General features: G+C 43.8%; 1 protein-coding gene across 6 annotated transcripts in view; it reads left to right on the forward strand.

The window, feature by feature from the left end:
- The window catches only part of LOC131073036 (long chain acyl-CoA synthetase 9, chloroplastic), a 219,449-nt gene extending 200,343 nt beyond the window's left edge, over window positions 1-19,106 (forward strand). For all 6 annotated transcript variants that reach the window (XM_058009393.2, XM_058009390.2, XM_058009389.2 and 3 more), the window contains one exon: window positions 18,555-19,106. In XM_058009393.2, the coding sequence (XP_057865376.2) occupies window positions 18,555-18,719 (165 nt within the window). In that variant the 3' untranslated portion in view covers window positions 18,720-19,106. The remainder of the gene's footprint in view (window positions 1-18,554) is intronic.
- Window positions 19,107-20,483: the final 1,377 nt, after the last annotated feature.

Genomic DNA, 20,483 nt, shown 5'->3' on the forward strand with positions numbered 1-20,483 from the left:
GCAGTATGGTTTGTCAGGGTTGTACGGATTCTCTAGCTTTACCTCGCGAATTCCTTTTGCCTTGTCCTCTGTCCTCCGTACGGATTCTTCAGCTCGTGGTGATCGTACGGTTTGTGCTTGGATTGGTGTGAGATATACGGACCCGTACGACCTTGCTTGGCACCTTTTTTTTCTTTGAAATTTTCTCTTTGACAAGTTCTGCTTTCTCTGTCCCGATTCTGCCTATGTGCTGTGTTCAAATGAGCTCTGTGGGGCTTTATATAATCATTTGATCTTTTCAGGGCAAGGGTTAGGCTTAAATATTTCATTAACTTTTTATAAAATAATTGCCTCTTTATTAATTGTATTTTTTCCTTGCTTCTTTTCACAACCTTTGCCTTACATTTTTATTTTTTTTTGCTTATAAACCCTGACCTTTTTATTTCTATAACGTACTTTCCATTTCTAATTTCTAGTACTCCCTTCTTTAACACTTGTTTTAAATTCTTCAAGCAATAATATTTTTTAAATTCAACCTTCCGTACCTTCAATATACTAAAGTATCCTGGGATTCGTTTCCGTCTTGCATTCGGCCCTTCCTGAACCTCCGGATAGCTTGTTGCTTTCTGAGATGCCTCCCAATTTTTTCGTGCCCTCAATTCCCTCTTTCCTGTATGGATGCCTGATTTTTTCTTTGTTGTTCCCTTGCCATGCGTTCTATTTTCCTTTCTTCTTTTATTTAGCCCATTGCCAGCATCTTCGCTTCCTATGTTTCTTTTTACACCTGAGGGACCACCCTAGGGCCTTACTTACCCTTATCTCCGAATCGTGCAACCACGTACATACGTGCGGCATCCTCCTGTAGCATTCTTGTGCACAACACGTCCCCATGTACTCCAGGTCCCATATCTTGTTAACTAACGGAGCTGGTCCCACCCCCTTATACCGTCCGTCAATGTAGCGGTCTTCGTACTGTTGATACCATTTTACTTTTTCTCCGTCAACCTCCGGAGATCCTGCGGGGTTAGGGATCACCCGGTATAATGAATTTGGTCCGGCTTCCAATTCGCCTGGCTGGGAATCGATGATTAATAGGTCTTCTATTTTCAGAACCATCTTTAAGTAGGGACCTAGAGTTGCCTTGTACTCTTCTAAGTCAAGTTCTTCCTCCGGATCTACAGGTTCCTCCTCTTTATTTCCATTCTCGGCTTTCCTTCGGCCTTCAGCCTCTTCATCGATATCATATGCTACGTACCCTTCTCGAAGACCTTCATATGGGACCCGCTTCTTCCAATGTCCTGAAATCCGTACCCATACAGCTAGATCCCCAAAATATGCGTTTGTGAGGTGCTTGTGCTTCTTGGGAACCGCAACACTTTCCACCCGCTTTGGAACAAGTCGTTCTTCCATGGTTGCAAAAGGCTTTGCGCACTCTTCATCTCTCCAGTAGGGCTTTGCTTTTACCACCGGGTCTTCGTCAACTTCCTTGCTCTGGCCAATGGTCCAGTCCCCTTTTGTAGTGTATCCTAGCATGTTAATCCCGATCACGGGTTTGTTTCGTTCTTTGTAGACTTTCAGTTTCGAACCATTCACTGGGTCCCTGATTGGATTGTTATCTAGAGTGGATATCTTCACCGCCTCGTTCTTTCCAACCTCTCTGATCTTATAGGGTCTGAGCCAATGAACTTTAAACTTCCCTGGTCAGAGTTCATTCCAGTCGTTATACTTCAAAACCAACTGCCTTGGCCGGAAGTTAACCCGACGTAGGTGCTTGTCGTGCCAGCACTTTCTCTGTCGCTGCGCTACCTTCGTTGCCCATTGTGCCATTACCCTCCATTCGTCCAGTTTCACCAGGCTGTCAAGTCTTGCATTCAAGCTTTCTTTATCACCGAGTCTATTATCCACCGCCACCCGGGGGCTAGGTACGGTGTACTCGGCAGGTACCATTGCCTCGTGCTCGTACATGAGATGGAACGGGGTATGCCCAGTAGTGACCTTGTAGGTTGTGCGGTAAGCCCACAGTACAGTTGGTAGCCTTTCCTCCTAGTCCTCCTGTCCAACCCACACAACTTATAAATTATTGATACCAATACCTTGTTGGTTGCTTCTGCCTGTCCGTTCGCTTGAGGGTAGTACGGACTAGAGAGATTGTGGAAGATTTTGAACTCTACGGTCATGGTACGGATTACTTGGTTGACAAAGTGCACTCCCCTGTCACTGGTGATTTGAAGGGGTATCCCGTACCTAGTGACGATCTGTTCATGCAAGAACCATGTCATACTTAGAGTCGTGTTATCTGGTAAGGCTCTGGCTTCTGCCCACTTAGTGAGGTATTCTGTAGCCACTAAAATATATTTGCACATGTGCATGCTACTCGGCTTCAAGGGTCCTACAAAGTCCAAACCCCACTGTTGGAACAGCTCTTGTGGCTGCAAGGCAAAGAGGGGCGTGAAGTCCCACTTGAGTGGTTTTCCTGCACGTTGGCAAGTGTCACACCTGACCACCCATTCCCTGGCGTCAGTGTGTAGAGTTGGCCACCACAGACTGGCCAGAAGTACTTTCCTCACCGTTGCATCTGGCCCCATGTGTCCACCTGCTAACTCGTCATGTGCTTCCTTCAAAACATTGGGGATTTCCTCCTCCATAACACATCTTCTTAGGATTTGATCAGGGCCCATTTTATATAACAGGCCATCGATCAGTTGGAAAGACTTACTCTTCAGTGCTAGCTTCTGCTGTTCCCTCGGGGACATCTCCTTTGGGAATGTGGAAGTAGAGAGGTATTGGCCTATCTTCTCGTACCACAATGGTAGTACTACAATCTGAAACAAGTGTGCATCTGGGAAATCTTCGTTCACCCCTTCGGTCGGTTCCCCTGATTTGATCCTTGATAGTTGGTCGACTATCACATGGGACTTACCCGGTTGCACAATAATGGTGAAGGTGAATTCTTGCAGGAGTAGTAGCCATCTACTTACCCGACCTTGGATAATTGGTTTATTTATAAAGTAAAATTTTCATTTTTTGACAAAAATTTTATGTAATGGTCCATCATTTTTGTTTGACACCATCATATACGAGGAAAACCCAAGATGGGAAAAACCTCGGTGAGAAATGTTGCTGGAGTCTACTACTCCAATCTAGCCTCACAATGGAAATCTCATTACAATGTTTAGGGCACCAACCCAAGGAGCACCAACCCCTGCACCAAGCTCCAACTCAGTGATCTTCAATGAATATAATCAATTACAAAAGTAATAGCCTTGTTACAAATGAACTTTGTAACTCTTCTGCAAATCTCTTCATCGGATCCTCTATCCAATTCACTTTCGGTTCTCTGCTCACCCTCTCACTACTGCAACCTTATCTTTTGTTGCAACCTTACTGGTTCAGCCTCTTCTTCTTTTTTGTCGGTTCTGCTCCCTTCGGATTCTACTTCCTCTATGTTACACTACTACTTATCACCATGGGTCTTCTTTACTTAGTCAGATATCCACTATCTGATTACTGCCGGTTCTCAGCTTATTGGTTCTCTTCTATTTCTCACTGTGCTCTTCTCTTTTTTGCAATCCTCTTTGCCTCTTCTCTGCCAGTTCAGTCACCACCGGTATACTCCTCTCAGACTCAATGGCAGACTACTGGTTGCCACACTATTGCCGGTTGAGCTCTTCGACCTTGTTCTTTCTCACACTCTGTCTCTTCTTCTTCTTCTTATTGAGCACTTAACTGATTTCCCTTCTTCACCAACAACACCACACTATCATTCAGTAGCAGCTCCTTCGTCGATTTAGACTTACATATTTATCAACAATTCTCGCCCAAAACCAATTCAAACTTCAGGCGGTTAGGGTTTCTTCATCGACCTCGAGGCAAACTAAATCCAATCAGATCTCATCAGATTTGATTGCCTTGATTGATGAACTGCAACACATCAATCAACCTCGCCATTGTCGTGCCTTCTAGAACACGCCATCCATATTTAGCAATCTTCTTTTAATCTGTTAGTTGATCTCTTGGTCGATCACCAAGAATGGTTTCGCGATTTCCTTCACCTACCTCGATCTGGTCAACCAGTCTGTCCTGGATCTCTGTTGTCCGTTTGACCTCAAGCCGCAAACCTCTGTGTTTAGTTCTTAATGTGAGGTTGGTAAACTCATGGATAAAACAAGGATTTCCCACACGTACCAACTACTCATGTAACAAAACATTCATATATCAAAGCATAAGTAACAATAACAAACATCTATACCAGAAGAATGATATCTTTATTGAATTCTCAAGAATATGTCAGTACAATACCACCCTTGCTGAGGCTCCATCAGAATCATATATAGACTCGACGATTGGCCAAGTTGCCAACCGTCACTAACTACCAACTACCCCACGGACCCTTTCGGCGACTCAAACATAACCAAACATAAACACCCATCCCAACTACAAACTAACATGTGTTATTGACCCTTAACATCAGCCCCCCCAAAAAGTAGTCGTCTTCCAGACGACCAAGACAATAGGAGATGGAATACAAAACAAAAGACTAAGACTGAGAAGGGGGAGGAGGCATCCCTGTAGTGGTCAAAGAAGGTTGTTGCCTTGTGTGGAGTCTGAGGTTCTTCTCTGCCATCAGTTGTCGTTCCCGTGCCTTCTTCACCATGTGTGCGGCCTCCAACAATTTTTTGTCGTTTTGCTCCATCTGTAAGGTAAGCTCGGCCACTTTTGCTGCCAGTACTTGCACCTCCTTTTGCATGCTGTAACGGGCCTCATAATTAGTCACCTTCGTTTCTAGCTCAGCCCTCAGGTTCTTCTCCCCTTCCTTCTCCAGTTTTGCTACATATAGCCACTGGGCCTGTTGCTCTATTTGACTCTATCGCATCTACAGGTACACATTCCAGAAGGATCCTTCCAAACTGCACAAGGTGGCACCCAAGGTGCCCACTCCTTCCACTAGTTGCATGCTCGTCCATTCCTGTACCATCTCCAGCGTACTACTGTTTGGCAACCCCTGCTGCTTGAAGTGGCGCGCAAACTCGTCGTCACATCCAGAAGTCATGAAGTGGTGCAGTTTCTCAGCGTCGGTGGAGTTGTCGGCATCCATCTGCGTAGTCAACTGTGCCATTCCACATGCTATATCTGAAATTCCCTGTAGCTCCACAAAGAACCGCTGGAGTGAGCCTGCTGGATCGCTAGGGTCTAGTGGAGTGAGGTAAAGTCCTACCAGTAGTCCTTCCGGCCCGCTTTCCCCAACATTGATGATCTTCAGGCTCTGCTCACCACTTCCTGTTGCTCTATTCTTCTCCTCAACAGACATCCTCTCATCCTGATCTGTGATAGGAGTAGTCTTGTCCTGTGTCTGGTTCGGTCCAAAGGCCATAGCATGTGGTGAAGGGGAGGGGAGAGGGTGAGGTGTGAGTGCAAATTGCCCCAGCCACCCCATCCAACGATGCATCTATATCCTCATCTGTCAGTGTCTCCAGTACTGCCAACTCCTTTAGACCATCTCCCGTCATCGGTACATCCCTTGACTCATCTTTCTCCGCTGGTACTGTACTAGTACCTGCTGCTATTGTACTAGTACTTGTCGTACTCGTACTTGTCGTACTCGTACTTGCTGTGCCAGTACCTAAACCTGTCATACTAGTACCGATTCCTTGTACGACTACCTCTTCTTCCCTTGGTACGACTGTCTCCTGAGCTATTTTATTCGGACTATGCTGTACGGCCTCCTTTGCCACCGTCCGGTCTGCCATACTGGTACGTTTCGCGGTTGGTGCAACTTGTGACTCGAGTAAAGCTAAACTGATCTGCGGCAGTGACACTCGCCATTGTGCTGGTGGTTCTCCTTCATTGATTTTCCAGAACAACACCCCTACTGGTCGTACGTCCTCGACCGGACTAGCTACTGTAAGTGCTTCCTGTGGTACCAAGTGTGTTGAAGGGGATAATTTTGGGGGTGTAAATTTCACCCGCGTGCTCTTCCACTGTACCCGTAGCCCTCCATGTTGCTCTTCCTCTACCTTTTCTTCATGTTGCTGCGATTCCGCTTCCCCTTCATCCTCTCCTGTTGTGTGTGGTGCCATACGGAACCCCTCATCGCCACTCTCCTGCTCCTCAGTCTCTTCGACCTCCTCCTCAGAATCCTCGGTACTGTTGTCATCTTCAACCTCTACGGACACGTCCAGCTTCCTCCTCCTCTTTGTCGACTGCACGGTGTCACCAAGCATGTCCATATGGGCATAATAGTACATGGTCGACTTATTAGGTTCCACCCTTCCGCGCGGTTCGAAAGTCCCCCACATTTCTAGCAGTACTTACAGATGTACGGCATCCAGGAATAGGTTGATGGCGTGGTGGCATATGTAAAATGTCTCGTGTTCCAACTTGAGAAAACCATGAATTCTTTCCGCCAAAAGTTGCCCCCAGTTGTACACTTTACCACACTTAATCCCATTCATTAACCCTATCATCCAAACGGTTATGTCGGATGCACGGCTAGCTCCTGTGAGTCGGCTTTTTACTAAGTCCATCAACATTCTCCATTCTCCTAGTGTGATAAACGCACGCTTCAATCCCCTACTATCAGACCAGTTGCTCTTCCATTGCTCTTCTGTGAGGTCATCTCTGCATACCAAGTCCAGCAGCCACTTCTTCTCCTTGGTGAGCTTCTTGGCCAGTTTCGCTGCAGATGCCCCCTTTTTGGGTATACCAAATACTCTCCTGAAATCTTTTGCCTTGAAGGAAACTCGAACCGTGCAGCCCTAGAACTAAATGATGAAAGCCCTTTCCTGGCGGTTGTATCTGGATACCATAGTCCGTAGTACCGGCTCAAAATCTTTGATGTTGAATGTCGGCATCTGAATGGCATGGTCTACCTGTGCTTTCATGAGGGAGTCCTTTATCACATGGTCAGGGGAAGTTTCCTCCCACCAAGTATGGCATTCGTTGCCAGTCACGCTCTCAAAGGCTACATTCTCCGTAGTGATTTCCTCCGGATCCTTCTGCACTTTTGGCTTGATTTTAGTCTTCTTGCTGTTGGTTGGGTCTGTAGTGGTCATGGTTGCACTGCAGCTGCTTTGCCCTATTTTCCTATCTTTGTCCTGTCCTTGACCGTTATTATAACGGTCTGCAAGTGTGTCCCGCCAATTTGTACGAACCATTGGACCAACTGCTGCCTCTACACCATACGGATTAGTTTGTGCACTTTCGTTCCCTGGTCGTACAACCTCTTCAACCTGCACCAACTCTGCACTCAGCTCTACACGAATGGCACGAATCTCTGCACAGATACCCTCAAACTTTTTATGCAACTGCTCCCTGCATGTATAGACGCCGCGAAGGGGGGGATTGTACGGATCCTGCACGTACAATATGTCTGTTTTCTAGCCGTACGACCTTCCTCCTTTATCCGCTGGTATCCGTACAAGATTGTACAACTTAGTTTCCTGTGAGTGCGATGTTTCGTTGTACGGTATGTCTCCCTTACACGTACAGATTCCTTCCCTCGCAAGCCGTACACCGTACGGGCTATGCCAAACTCCCTTCTTTGTCGATCACACCCCGTACGGATATTTCAAGATTTCCGTACAGGTAATTCAAAGCCTCCCTCTTCGACGGTTGTACACCGTATGGGCGATCAACGTGCATACTGTCTGCAGGCCGTACGCTGTAGTGATTCTCACCTAGTCATACACCATACGGGCTATCAACACCATACAGATTCCTCACTCTTCCTTCCTCAGGCCGTACGTCGTACGGTTTGTCAAGGTCGTACGGATTTTCTGGCTTTAACTTGCAAATTCCTTCAGCCTCTGTCGTCCGTACGGATTCCTCAGCTCGTGGTGGTCGTACGGTTTGTGCTTGTACTAGTGGGATGTGTACGAACCTATACGACCCTGCTTGGCACCTTCTTCTGCAATTTTCTCTTCGACAAGCTCTTTCTCTGTCCTGATTCTGCCTATGTGTTGTGTACAAATGAGCTCTGTGGGGCTTTAAATAATCATTTGATATTTTCAAGGTTAGGGTTAGGCTTAAATTTTATAATTTTTTTATAAAACAATTGCCTCTTTATTAATTGTATTTTTTCCTTACTTATTTCCATTACTTCTGCCTTGCACTTTAATTTTTTAATACTCCCCAACCCTTGCCTTTTTCTCTCTTCCATATACTTTTCGTTTCCCACTTTTAATATCCTGTCTCTTATCAATTGTTTTATTTCTTTTACTTGACAACACTTTTTAAATGTAACTCTTCGTACCTTCAATTTACCAAGGTATGCCAACCCTAGCCTTTTTATCTCTTTTGACAACACTTTTTAAATGTAACTCTTCGTACCTTTAGTTTACCAAGGTATCTCGGGGTTAGGTTGCATCGTGTAGATGGCCCTTTGTGATCCACAAGGTAGCTTATTGCCTTTGCCAATGTTGCTGAATGATCTTTCCGCCCCCTTAGTTTCCTCCTTCTTGTTTGGGTACTTGATTTCTTGCTTGCTCTTCCCTTGTTGCTCGTCCTGTCTTCCTTCCACTTTTTGTTTCATCCTTTGTCGGCGTCCTCATCTCCTATGTTCCTCTTCAAATTCATTCTTGAGGGGTAATTCTGAGTTTTCAGCTTTATCTCTGAATCATGCAACCACATACAGACGTGCGGCATCCTCCTATAGCATTCTTGTGCACAACCGACCCTACGTACTCCAGGTCCCATATCTTGTCAACTAACGGAGCGGGTCCCACCCCCTTATATCGCTCGTCAATGTAGCGGCCTCCGTACTATTGGTACCATTTTACTTTTTCTCTGTCAACCTCCAGTGGTCTTGTAGGGTTAGGGATCACCCGGTATAACGAATTGGGTCCGGCTTCCGATTCGCCTAGCTGGGAGGTGATGATGAATAAGTCTTCCGTTTTGAGCACCATTTTTAAACAGGGACCTAGGGTTGCCCCGTACTTCTCTAAGTCAAGTTCCGCCTCCAAGTCCACAGGGTCCTCCTCTTTATTTGCACTCTCAGCTTTCCTTTGGGCTTCGGCCTCTTCATCGATATCGTATGCTACGTACCCTTTTCGAAGACCTTCATATGGGGCCCGCTTCTTCCAATGTCCTGAAACCCGTACCCATACAGCTGGTTCCCCAAAATATGCGTTTGTGAGGTGTTTGTGGTTCCTCGGAACCGCAACACCTTCCCCCTGCTTTGGCACAAGCCGTTCTTCCATGGCTGCAAAAGGCTTTGCCCACTCTTCATCTCTCTGATAGGGCTCTGCTTTTACCACCGGGTCTTCGTCGACTTCCTTGCTCTGGCCAATGGTCCAGTTCCCTTTTGTAGCGTATCCCAGCATGTTAATCCCGATCACAGGTTTGTTTCGTTCTTTGTAGACTTTTAGCTTTGAACCATTCACTGGGTCCTGATTGGATTGTTATCCAGAGTGGATAGCTTCACCGCCCCGTTCTTGCCGACCTCTCTGATCTTATAAGGTCCGAGCCAACGAACTTTAAACTTCCCTGGTCGGAGTTCATTGCGGCCGTTATACTTTAAAACCAATTGCCCCGGCCGGAAGTTGACCCGCCGTAGGTGCTTGTCATGCCAGCACTTCCGCTGTCGCTGCGCTACCTCCGTTGCCCATTGTGCCATTACCCTTCGTTCGTCCAGTTTCATTAGGTTGTCAAGCCTTGCACTCAAGCTTTCTTCATCACTGAGTCTATTATCCACCGCCACCCGGAGGCTAGGTACGGTGTATTCGGCCGGTACCACTGCCTCCTGCCCATACATGAGCTGGAATAGGGTATGCCTCGTGGTGACCTTGTAGGTTGTGCGGTAGGCCCACAGTACGGCTAGTAGCGTTTCCTCCCAGTCTTCCTGCTCCACCCCACACGACTTGTAAATTATTGACACCAACACCTTGTTGGTTGCTTCTGCATGTCCATTAGCTCGGGGGTAGTACGGACTAGAGAGATTGTGAAAGATTTTGAACTCTACAATCATGGTACGGATTACTTGGTTGACAAAGTGCACTCCCCTGTCACTGGTGATTTGAAGGGGTATCCCATACCTCATGACGATCTATTCATACAAGAACCGTGTCGTACTCAGAGTTGTGTTATCTGGCAAGGCTCTCGCTTCTGCCCACATGGTGAGGTATTCCGTAGCCACTACAATATATTTGCACCTGTGCATGCTACTCGGCTTCAAGGGTCCTACAAAGTCTAGACCCCACTGTTTGAATAGCTCATGTGGCTGCGAGGGAAAGAGGGGCATGAAGTCCCGCTTGAGTGGTTTTCCTGCACATTGGCAAGTGTCACCCCCAACCACCCACTCCCGGGCGTCACTGTGTAGAGTTGGCCACCACAGACCAGCTAGAAGTACTTTCCTGTCAGTTGCATCTGGTCTCATGTGTTCGCCTGCTAACCCGTCATGTGCTTCCTTCAACACACTGGGGATTTCTTCCTCCTTAACACATCTCCTCAGGATTTGGTCCGGGCCCATTTTATATAACAGACCATTGATTAGTTGGAAAGTCTTACTCTTCAGTGCCAGCTTCCGTCGTTCCCCCGGGGGCATCTCCCTTGGGAATGTGGAAGTAGAGAGGTACTGGTCGATCTTCTCGTACCACGATGGTAGTACTACAATTTGGAACAAGTGTGCATCTAGGAAGTCCTCGTTCGCCCCTTCATCCGATTCTCCTGATCTAATCCTTGATAGTTTGTCGGCTATCACATGGGACTTGCCTGGCCATATAATAATGGTGAAGGTGAATTCTTGTAGGAGTAGTAGCCATCTACTTACCTGACCCTGGATAATTGGTTCATTTACCAGATACATTAGCGCCTGATGGTCCACGTAAAACATGAACGGAGTAGCCAACAGGTAGTGGCAAAACTTTTGTACCGCGTACACCATCTCGAGTGCCTCCCTCTCCGTTGTGCTGTAGTTTCGGTCAGCCCTTGACAAAAGTCGTTAGCGAAGGAAACGGAATAATCCAGTCCTTGCATCCCTACTTGTGCGAGGGTAGCACCAATCACGAAGTTGGAGGCATCGACATGTACGTGAAACTCCTTATTCCAATCCAGGTACACTAGTATTGTGCACTTACCAGTTGATCTTTCAATTCCTTGAAGGCTCCTTCTTGCTCCGTACCCCATACGAACGGCTCTCCCTTCCTTGTCAGCTTGTCTAGGGGCCAAGAGACTTGTGCAAAGCCTTTGATAAATCTCGGGTAGTAGGCAACATGGCCCAAGAATGACTTCGCCCTTGTCACATTCGTTGGATTCTCCATGTTGACAATCACTCCTATCTTAGCTGGGTCTGTCTTCAGACCTTCTTTACAAACAATGTGGCTGAGAAGCTTTCCTTGTGGTACCATAAACCTGCACTTACTCGGGTTAAGAGCCAACCTAGCTTTCCGGCACCTCTCCATACATTCTCCGAGTGCCTTTAGATGGGTGTCCTGATCACTAAAAATCGACCAATCATCCAAGAATGCCTTGAAATTTCGTACGGACATTTTGTCAAAAATGTGTAAAATTATTCTCTGGAAGGTTGTCGATGCATTACATAGCCCGAAGGGCATGCGATTGTAGGCGTACACCCCCTCCTCCACCACGAATGTGGTCTTTAGCTTATCTTCTTCCGCAATACTTATCTGATTGTATCCCGAGAACCCATCCAGAAATGTGTATATCTCATGCCCAGCTACCTCTTCCAGAATGCTGTTAGTGAATGGGATTGGGAATGGATCTTTGATTGTTACTGCGTTTAGGTACCTGAAGTCCACGCATATCCTTATTTGATTAGCTTCCTTCTTGAGAGAAATGACTATTAGGGAAACCCATTCATTGGTTTCCACTTTGAATATGATCCCAGCCTCCAACATTTTGTTGATTTCTTCATTCACCTTGGCCACGTAGTTCTTGTTCATCCTGTACGGTCTCCTTCGTACGGGTTGGGCTTCTGGTACGAGGGATATGCGATGTATGCACAATTCCGGTGGTACCCCCTCCAAGTCCTTGTAGGTCCAGGCAAAGACGTCCTTGTATTCCAGAAATATCCTGAAAGACGCCACCTTCAATACGGGGTTCCAGTCATCCCCCACGAGTATCACCTATGGGTCCTCGTCCTTGCCTAGATTGAATTTTTTCACATCCCTTTCCTCGTACTTGATGGGTTTGTCTCGTTCAAACTGGTGGGCTGGCGTGTCATCCACCTGTGCCATTCCCTCCTGGTACCTACCGTAATCCGAGGGAAATGACTGTTCTTCCATACCACCACTTGATTCCTCAATCTCGCATATTTGCAGCATGTGGCACTCCGGGTGGAAGACCTCGTAGTCCTCCATCTGCCAATGGAAGAGTCCGGCCAGTGAACTAGTTCCATCTTTAGAGCATCCATCCAGTTCCAGAACTCCTTCGTTGGGTTCCCTCCCTCCTCTTTCTCCTTCGGAACCCCACTCCCATCTATTTGAGTCCTTCAAGACAGAGTCAGACGACACGAGCTCTTCACTGACGGATTGATTCCTCAAGTCAATCACATACTTATGACTTTCACTTTCGATTGAGAGTGTATTCTTCTTCCAGTTATGTTTGGCTCTAGCCATGATCAGCCATCCCCTTCCCAGGAGGGCGTCGTATGCTTTTTTGTCCAGTGGAATCCCAACACTCCGAGTACTTCCAAGCTTCGACTCGTCTCTGTGGTCCCTCCGACCGAGGGTCGGCAGATCACCTAATAGCTTGGTCTTGACCACCCTGTGGCCTCTTCTCACCTTTGATGGGATCTACGGACATGAATCACTCAAGGCTGACCCGATTTCTTTTAAGGCAATGGCGCCAAAATGTTTACCGCTACAACTGGTAAATTAAATACAGGAAATAATAATGTACATGACAATGCATACCAGACACGGGAGTAAAATATATCTTTATTCACACATCCAATTATTAAAGAGAAGAGACCAAGGATGGTCGGCCAAGGATTACAATAGATCCGACAATACCATGCCACTTCCTTGACAGTACACGATAAAGGACCCGACGGTTGCTGAGAGGTACACAACCGTCAACCAACCGACACATAACTACCCGAGACTGACAGCCCACTCAATACAATTAATTAATACCTTGTCAAATAACAAATATTATCAAACATAACGGTAGGCAATTTATGCCGACAACACTCTACTACACATCCCATGAATCACGCAGTTGACATAAATGTCGACCTTCCACCATCTACCTCGCCAACAGACACTTCACCAACACACCACACCAACCTGTGTATGCATGCTTGCCACTTCAACTCCACGTGGCCACTTTGTCGACATCCACCTTTGCTAGGTCATCTGTGTTGGTCTGGATAGGATCACTAACCATCCCCATAACTGGGTTCATCTACCGGTTCACAGACCCTGCCGGTTATACCCTATCTGGTTTGCAATCAACCTTGTACCTTTCTTCTCTTCCAGTGGAACACCTAAACCGGTCAGCACACTTGCCAACCTACCTCATGCACATCTTCAGCAGATAGGAGCCTTCTGCATCTGCACTTTGCTAGCTTTACCGGTGGACATACTTACCAGCAACCACCTTGATGACACCATGTCATCAACCTTCAACAAATTCCATCTTCAATCCAGCAATGTCCTCTGTCTGCAGCTGTTCCAACTTTGCCGCCTTCATCATTTGACCGGTCCTCCTCTTAACCGGTTTGCCAAAATGGCAAACATATCCTTCCTTCTTTGTACCGACAACTCAACATGTCTACCTTTGTAGATCCGGTACACATCTCTGATCTTAAGATCGGGAGGCTTCCTCATCATTCACATTTGTCATCCAGTCTATGCATTCAATCTCTTGCCTTCGCTTCCTTTGACTGCCTTCTCTCAGAGGGATATGATGCATTCCATGCGTATGGTGAGATAAGTTACACTTATCGGTGGGAGTGGATTCATGTCATCTGCATCCTGCAGTGCACCAATGTGGCTTCCCTGTTTGAGCAGAATATCTTCAATCAGGCACATGTGATCAGGTTTGGGCACACTCACTATCAGTCTTCTCTTCAAATGGTGACTGCATCTTTATCCGGTGGGAGTCCTGCTGTTTTACATCCACAGCATACCGGTGGCCTACACATACTTCACCTCTGGTGTTGATGTGATTTAGATGACATTCCCCCTCTTCATCATAATCAACTGACCAGCATCTTGCTCTCTTACAGATGTCATCATTTACTGGTTGTTATATCATACCGGGCTCCTATGCATATCTTCAACACAAGTCAAACACTAACTTGTGTACCGGTGACTCCAATGGCCATTGTGCTGAATGACATTCTTTCCCTTACCGGTGACCTGCTAAGCTAGGTGACATCAAAGACATCACATCCGGTATGCATCAATGACAGTGCTACACATACATCTCTTATACCGGTAGCCATCCTATACCGGTTGACATCAATGACAACACAATGCCAACAATCACAGTCAAGCTTATTATTTCTATCAGATTTCTATTGTAGAGTACATGAATCTTATGATAAGGGTGCTATTACTGAGCAAACAATGTCTTTCAAATCACTACCAAACATACCCGGTAGCTTGAGTAGTTAATGAGTTGAACTTTGAACGCAAGCAAACAACCAAGGTGCACACTAAGAAAATGATTCAAAGTGATTAGAAATCTGCTTCTTTCCTCACCAAACTGCTGTCACATGGGGGTCTGATGTAGGTGCTCATATTGGGAAAACATGCTATGGCCAACCTTCAACGTTTGGATGCTTAGAGACTCCACTTCCTACAGCTGGTACGAACTGATATGGGTCTGATTTTATGAGTATTGAACCCTTTTTGACTGCTGCAACCCTTGTAGACTGAACTCATGTTGGAGATGAGAGTATGATAGTGGACAGCTACCTAGAGCGAAGTTTGTGACAAAGATGACCTCCAAAAGAGCTGTAAAGGGGGTCGGCCTGCCAAGCAGCCACCTCACTATAGCCACTGTAAAAAACTCTTCAACTGGTCCAAAGAAACCCTTCAAAATTGTTGCAAGATCTTCAAATAACTTGTCCTCATGTGCCAATACAATCCTTGTGCAAAGATGATCCAAAAAAGGTATTTACCAAGCCTTTCCAATCCAAGAATGGTATGGCCACACACACAAGCAAGTAGCAGACTTCAAATTTGCTACAAAAAACTCTTCAACTTTGATGCTCAATGGAAACCCCTGAGAATGGAGTTTCTCACACCCTTGGCTGGTCTCTCACAGCTGTAGATGTGTAAAACAATCTAGGTTTCCATCTCCAAAGTCCTCAAACCCTAAGGTTCAGACAAACTCCTCTAGGGAGGCAAGAATGAAAATAAAATCCAACATAACATTCCTCTTTAGCTTCCAAGTTTGCCCTTTTATCAATCTCCAAAGCTATGCCCTAATTAGGGCTGAAACCCTAACACCTCAATAAGATTTTATAAATGCATTAATTAATGATTACTTTCCCCACTTAGGAGTGCTCACTTTATGTTATATGCATTTCCACTTAATCCAACCTTTTATCTCTCACTTCACCTTTCACACTCTCACTAGAATAGGTACTTAGGAAGAGTGAAAACTTTATATTATAAATGTGTTTAAAGTGACCCAAAGAGAAGTTATGAAATTCAATGCAACTTAATAATTAAGCTTAATGCTCTAGCAAATCAAGAAGGAAACCTCCTAACACATTTTTGTGAAGACCAACCTGCTTAGTCCTCTATCCAACCGCTTAGTCTACGAGGACCTAATAATAGACTAACCCTGAAAACAGAACTGGCTAAGGAGAGGACATTACAGTTTTCTTGGTTTGTAAGGATGAAAACCCTTGCATGCAACATTCTCTACGTAGTTGAAAGACACAATCTAGAGAATTTCTTTGTGTTTTCATTCAAGAAACACATTGGAGCTTCATGGAGGATTCATTGATGCAAAAAATCAGTTTATAGCTACAGATTTCAGAGTAGATATCATTTAGTTGCAGATTGTGAGTTTGAGGAGGGAGTTTTGAGTTGGATTTTGCTTGCGGCTGGCCGTACCTCTCCTATGCTGGCCGTACACTCTTTGGTGGACATCTAGGGTTTTTGAGCAGTGATATCTTGCTGTTTGGAGACGTTTGGACTTGCACATTCCTTCCTATCTTCAGCGTAGCATTTGGAGCCAATATTGAAGGTGGACGTCCATTTTAGAGTGCCATTTTGGTGTATTTTGAGAGCAGCTCAAGCTAGACAAGAATTGCATTTTTTGGGTATGTTGGATTTAGACATTTAATGTATATTTATGAACTGGGTTGCTGTTATTTTTGAAGAAACTTGTATTTCCAGATCAGAAATAAAATAAATTTTCAGCTGTGTAATTTCTGAGTTTGAAAGTTGCAATATTTCTTATTTATCTGCACTATATTTATCATTTGAAAACATTGAAAAAAACAATCAAAACGCATTCCAAAACAAAACAAAAAAAGAAAAAACAAACAAGGCTGCATATGACACCAGTACTTAGTTGTCAGTTCAATCCTTTTAGAAGTTGGACCATTTCCACCATGGTATCCATCATGCTGGTCTAGAATTCTTTGGTCTTCATAATGAATTCTTGAGGATTTTCTTCTTCTCTGTCCCTCTTGCAAACCTCCTTTTCTCTCTGTCGATACCTTAGATCTCTCTCTCATGAAGCAAAACATTGGCTGGCAGGATGCCAAGCTCTGATACCACTGGAATACCAACATGTAAAATTTTGCAATTCTCAATGGTAAATAGTACTATTCTCAAAAATAGAAAGAAATCCTTGCAATCTCAAATTCAATTTTCCAGATTAAGCATTAATGTATCAACACAGAATAAACTTGCAGGTTCAGAATATTATCACAAAGAGTATCCAACTTCCTTTATTCACCAGATCAATTCCATATACATAGACCTATGAAAATGTATAGTTCGTGTTATTTTTTGCAAAACAACATGGTAAAGAGGCAACCTGAATTCATATATTACCCATCCTAAATCAACCAACATTCAAACAGGTACATAAATGTCGTCTAAGTTGTGTGAATGATGGATTGTTCTGTGACCTGTATAAGCTATGTCTGTGCTACCAGTGTCAAGCAGTGTTGACTATCTTCCTTATGTGCTGAGTGGTTGCTTCACCTTAAACGCTATATTTTCCTTGCTTTGCTGGTGTCGATGGACACACAGCAAAGGAAGTGATTTACTGTTCCCTGCTCGTGTTGTAAGTCGGAGCCACCAATCTTCTAAATCCCCTCGCCCTTCCTTGTCACATCTTTGCGCCGAATAAGGAGGTGGAGTGGTTAAGTAATGCAGAAAACGTTTAATTGAGCAGGGGTATCGTCCTACCCAGATGTTGTCCTTTTGAGATTTCGTTCTAGAAAAAACAGAATTCGTTGAGTGACTTCCAGAACACAAATACATGGTCCCGTCTACAATAGCTACGACCTGTATTAGTACAACATGCCTCCTCACATCAGTCTAGCAAAGAAAATGGCCTAGCACAGGCTAAGCCAATTCGGCCCAGGGGTCAATATAAAAATTATTTATTATTTTGCATTTATTAATAATTTATATTTATTATTTATTTAATTAAAATAACAAAGCAGAAAGAGAGGGGTGTTAACTAGCACTGCTAGAATACTTAGCTGGCCGACCTAGCCTAGATCGGGCTCATCACATTACCACTTGCATGCATCCTTCCAACAACATGGATGGCATCCTCTCAAACACAGGATAAATTCTCTTCCTGGCTCTTGCCATGTCACCACAAGGGAATGTTTGTCAAATTCAACTGTTGCCAGAAAGTGTTAGATTCTTAGACTAAATAAGGAGAAGACAATGCTCTCATTTGTTGGGAGCCTATAGATGAGGAAAAGACTTACCTGATGACGGTGGGGTAATCAAAAGGACTGGCACTTTCCTTCTAGCGCAGGCTTTATAGCTTTGGCTGCTTAGTTTTTCATCGGACTCTTTGATCATGTGATTTTGTGGTCTTGTGAAGGGGGCCATGTTTTCTTATTGCAGTTGTTTATTTTTTGGGGCTGCATGCTACTTTGTTTCCTGGTTCTGCCAGTTTGTGTGTCTTTGGGATGTGATTCTATTCTATTTCTTCAAAAAACCGTTTTGTTTCAAAATTCCAAGGTATATTGTTATGCACTGTACTATTTGCCATGTAGTTCTGGGCATTGGGAAGGCTTTTCAAAGTCAAACTATCATTCTAGACTCGAGCAGTTGGAAGTTAATTGGAAAACTTCATATTCTACTTTATAATCCTGTTTTAACTCCAAACAGATACCAACAACAAAGACAGCTATGTCTGAATTTGTAGGTGATCGATAATAATTTTACCATGAAGTGCATGATCCCTTTCCACTGAGCCTTACTCTTTTGTGCGCATGTTCCATGTAAATATATGATCCCAAATAATCCAGATGCATGTTCTTGTGAAGCTTATTCAACGGACTCACACGGTTGACATAAATATGCTATGTTTTTATTTTATTATCATTAGTAGAAGCATATTGTGTAGTAAGTTGTAGTCTTTTGTAACACATTTGATCTTGTGTTGATGAACAGATTGCACAAGAAGCAAATCTTAAGAACTTTGAAATCCCCAAAAAAATAAAGCTGCTTGCACACCCATGGACACCTGATACCAACCTTGTAACAGCGGCGCTGAAATTGAAGCGAGAGCTCATAAAGCAGGCCTTTGAAGAAGAACTAAAAGAGCTGTACACTTGAATAGGAGATCAAAAGGAGGAAGTTTGTCTGCATACAAAGAATTGAGAGTTGATTGCTACTTGAATATTCATTGAATCACTTTTCAGAAAGTTTCATCACTACCCTGCTCCATGTGTGATATCATCTTTTATTTATTTTTATTTTCTATCAATTATAAGGTGTTCACTGGACACTCATAAGAAACCATTTGGGAAATGATATCCCTGTAACCTAGCAAAATATGTTTATGACACATCATGGCCCGTATTGAGCAGGAAGGTCACTGCTACAAAACACTATTGATATGTTGCCTTTATTGTATATACATTCTTTACGGTAGAATCCCCACCTAGAAATCATGTAAAAATGGTAAAAGTTTTGAACATTAGTTGCTTCATTTTGTGCTCAGTTTTTAGAGCCCTTGCATAATATCTCATGCGTCTTCTCCTAGATGAAGATACACGACAATTTTTGTTCAATTATTTAAAGAATGTGGTGAGTAAAGGACCCAGAGGTGAGATGGAAATGACATTAAGCTATTTGGAAAACAGAAGGTATTGGGTTGGCTGGTAATACATTAAGGTTAAGCTATCTGAGCATGATCGTGTAAGGAGGTATTCTGGATGCTTTCTCTTTCTTGGCACAGTTATCTCTTCCACGGGACTTGGATAATCATTGGAAACTGCAAGAGACTGACATACAATTCAGTTGGCAACAATCAATTTTGTCAAAGAGACGATGCAAAGTTAATTTTGAGAAGACATTTCACTCAATAAAGTTATGAATTAGACAAGTTTTGGTTTTCATTACACAAGCTAACCTTCAGTAGTTTTGCAAAGGATGTGAATTCACTACCCATTGGGGTGTAGATCCCTGTGCTTACTTTCTCTGTCTATGTAGGTAATCTTCTTGTAATAATAATGCTCATTTAAATGTAAATATGTTCTTGTCTATCTGTAAGGTATACTTCTTGAAAAGCATAAAATATCAAAATTGATATGATAGTGAAAGACTATCACATCCATATGTAATTTTCACCTCTTCACCAAGTGCATTATTGTTATACTCACACCAAGTTAGAAGGCCATAAGGATTCTTATATTTTGATTTAAAGAGTTTATGAATGGTAGACACTCTTGCATATGATTCTGGTTTGAAAACACAAATAGATAGTCCTTTGAAGATTTATTACGCTTTGTGCATCAAAGGTTGAGCTGCTGCTTTGTGCAAGTACAAGTCACAAAGCACCTCTTACTAGCAACGGACTAACAGCAACTCCACCATTGTTATTTCGTCATATTTGTATATCCAGCAATGCCAAGTGAAATTATTAAAGAGTTGTCAAATCTCTTAAATATCGCAATGAGAAAATACAATTTATATTTTGATTACCCATAATAATTTTCTTAATAAAATGAAAGTCAACTTTTAATTAAAGAATTTTCATTGTAACATGTCATTTGCAATTTAAGAAGGATATCCTCTCTTTTAGGCATCCACTTACAAAATTTGAGGAGTTGAATATAAAAACACTTAAATGAAGATAGAAAGTAAAATAGAAAACCCCTTTGTGGGTAAAAGCTCCTTAAAAAATATGAGATACATTCATATATTTGAAATAGGCTAGTTACAAATCATCTCCAACTTGTAAACACTATATTAAGACCAAATACAGCACTATTCAAATTTCCCAGCTCTTAAAATCATAGAAACGAGACTCGGCAAGAAAATAAGCAAGACTCGGCAAGACTTGGTAAAAACTCGGTAGGACTCGGCAAAAAACCA

This window comes from Cryptomeria japonica, chromosome 6 (genome assembly GCF_030272615.1).
Source record: "Cryptomeria japonica chromosome 6, Sugi_1.0, whole genome shotgun sequence".
In the NCBI taxonomy this organism is placed as follows: Eukaryota; Viridiplantae; Streptophyta; class Pinopsida; order Cupressales; family Cupressaceae; genus Cryptomeria; species Cryptomeria japonica.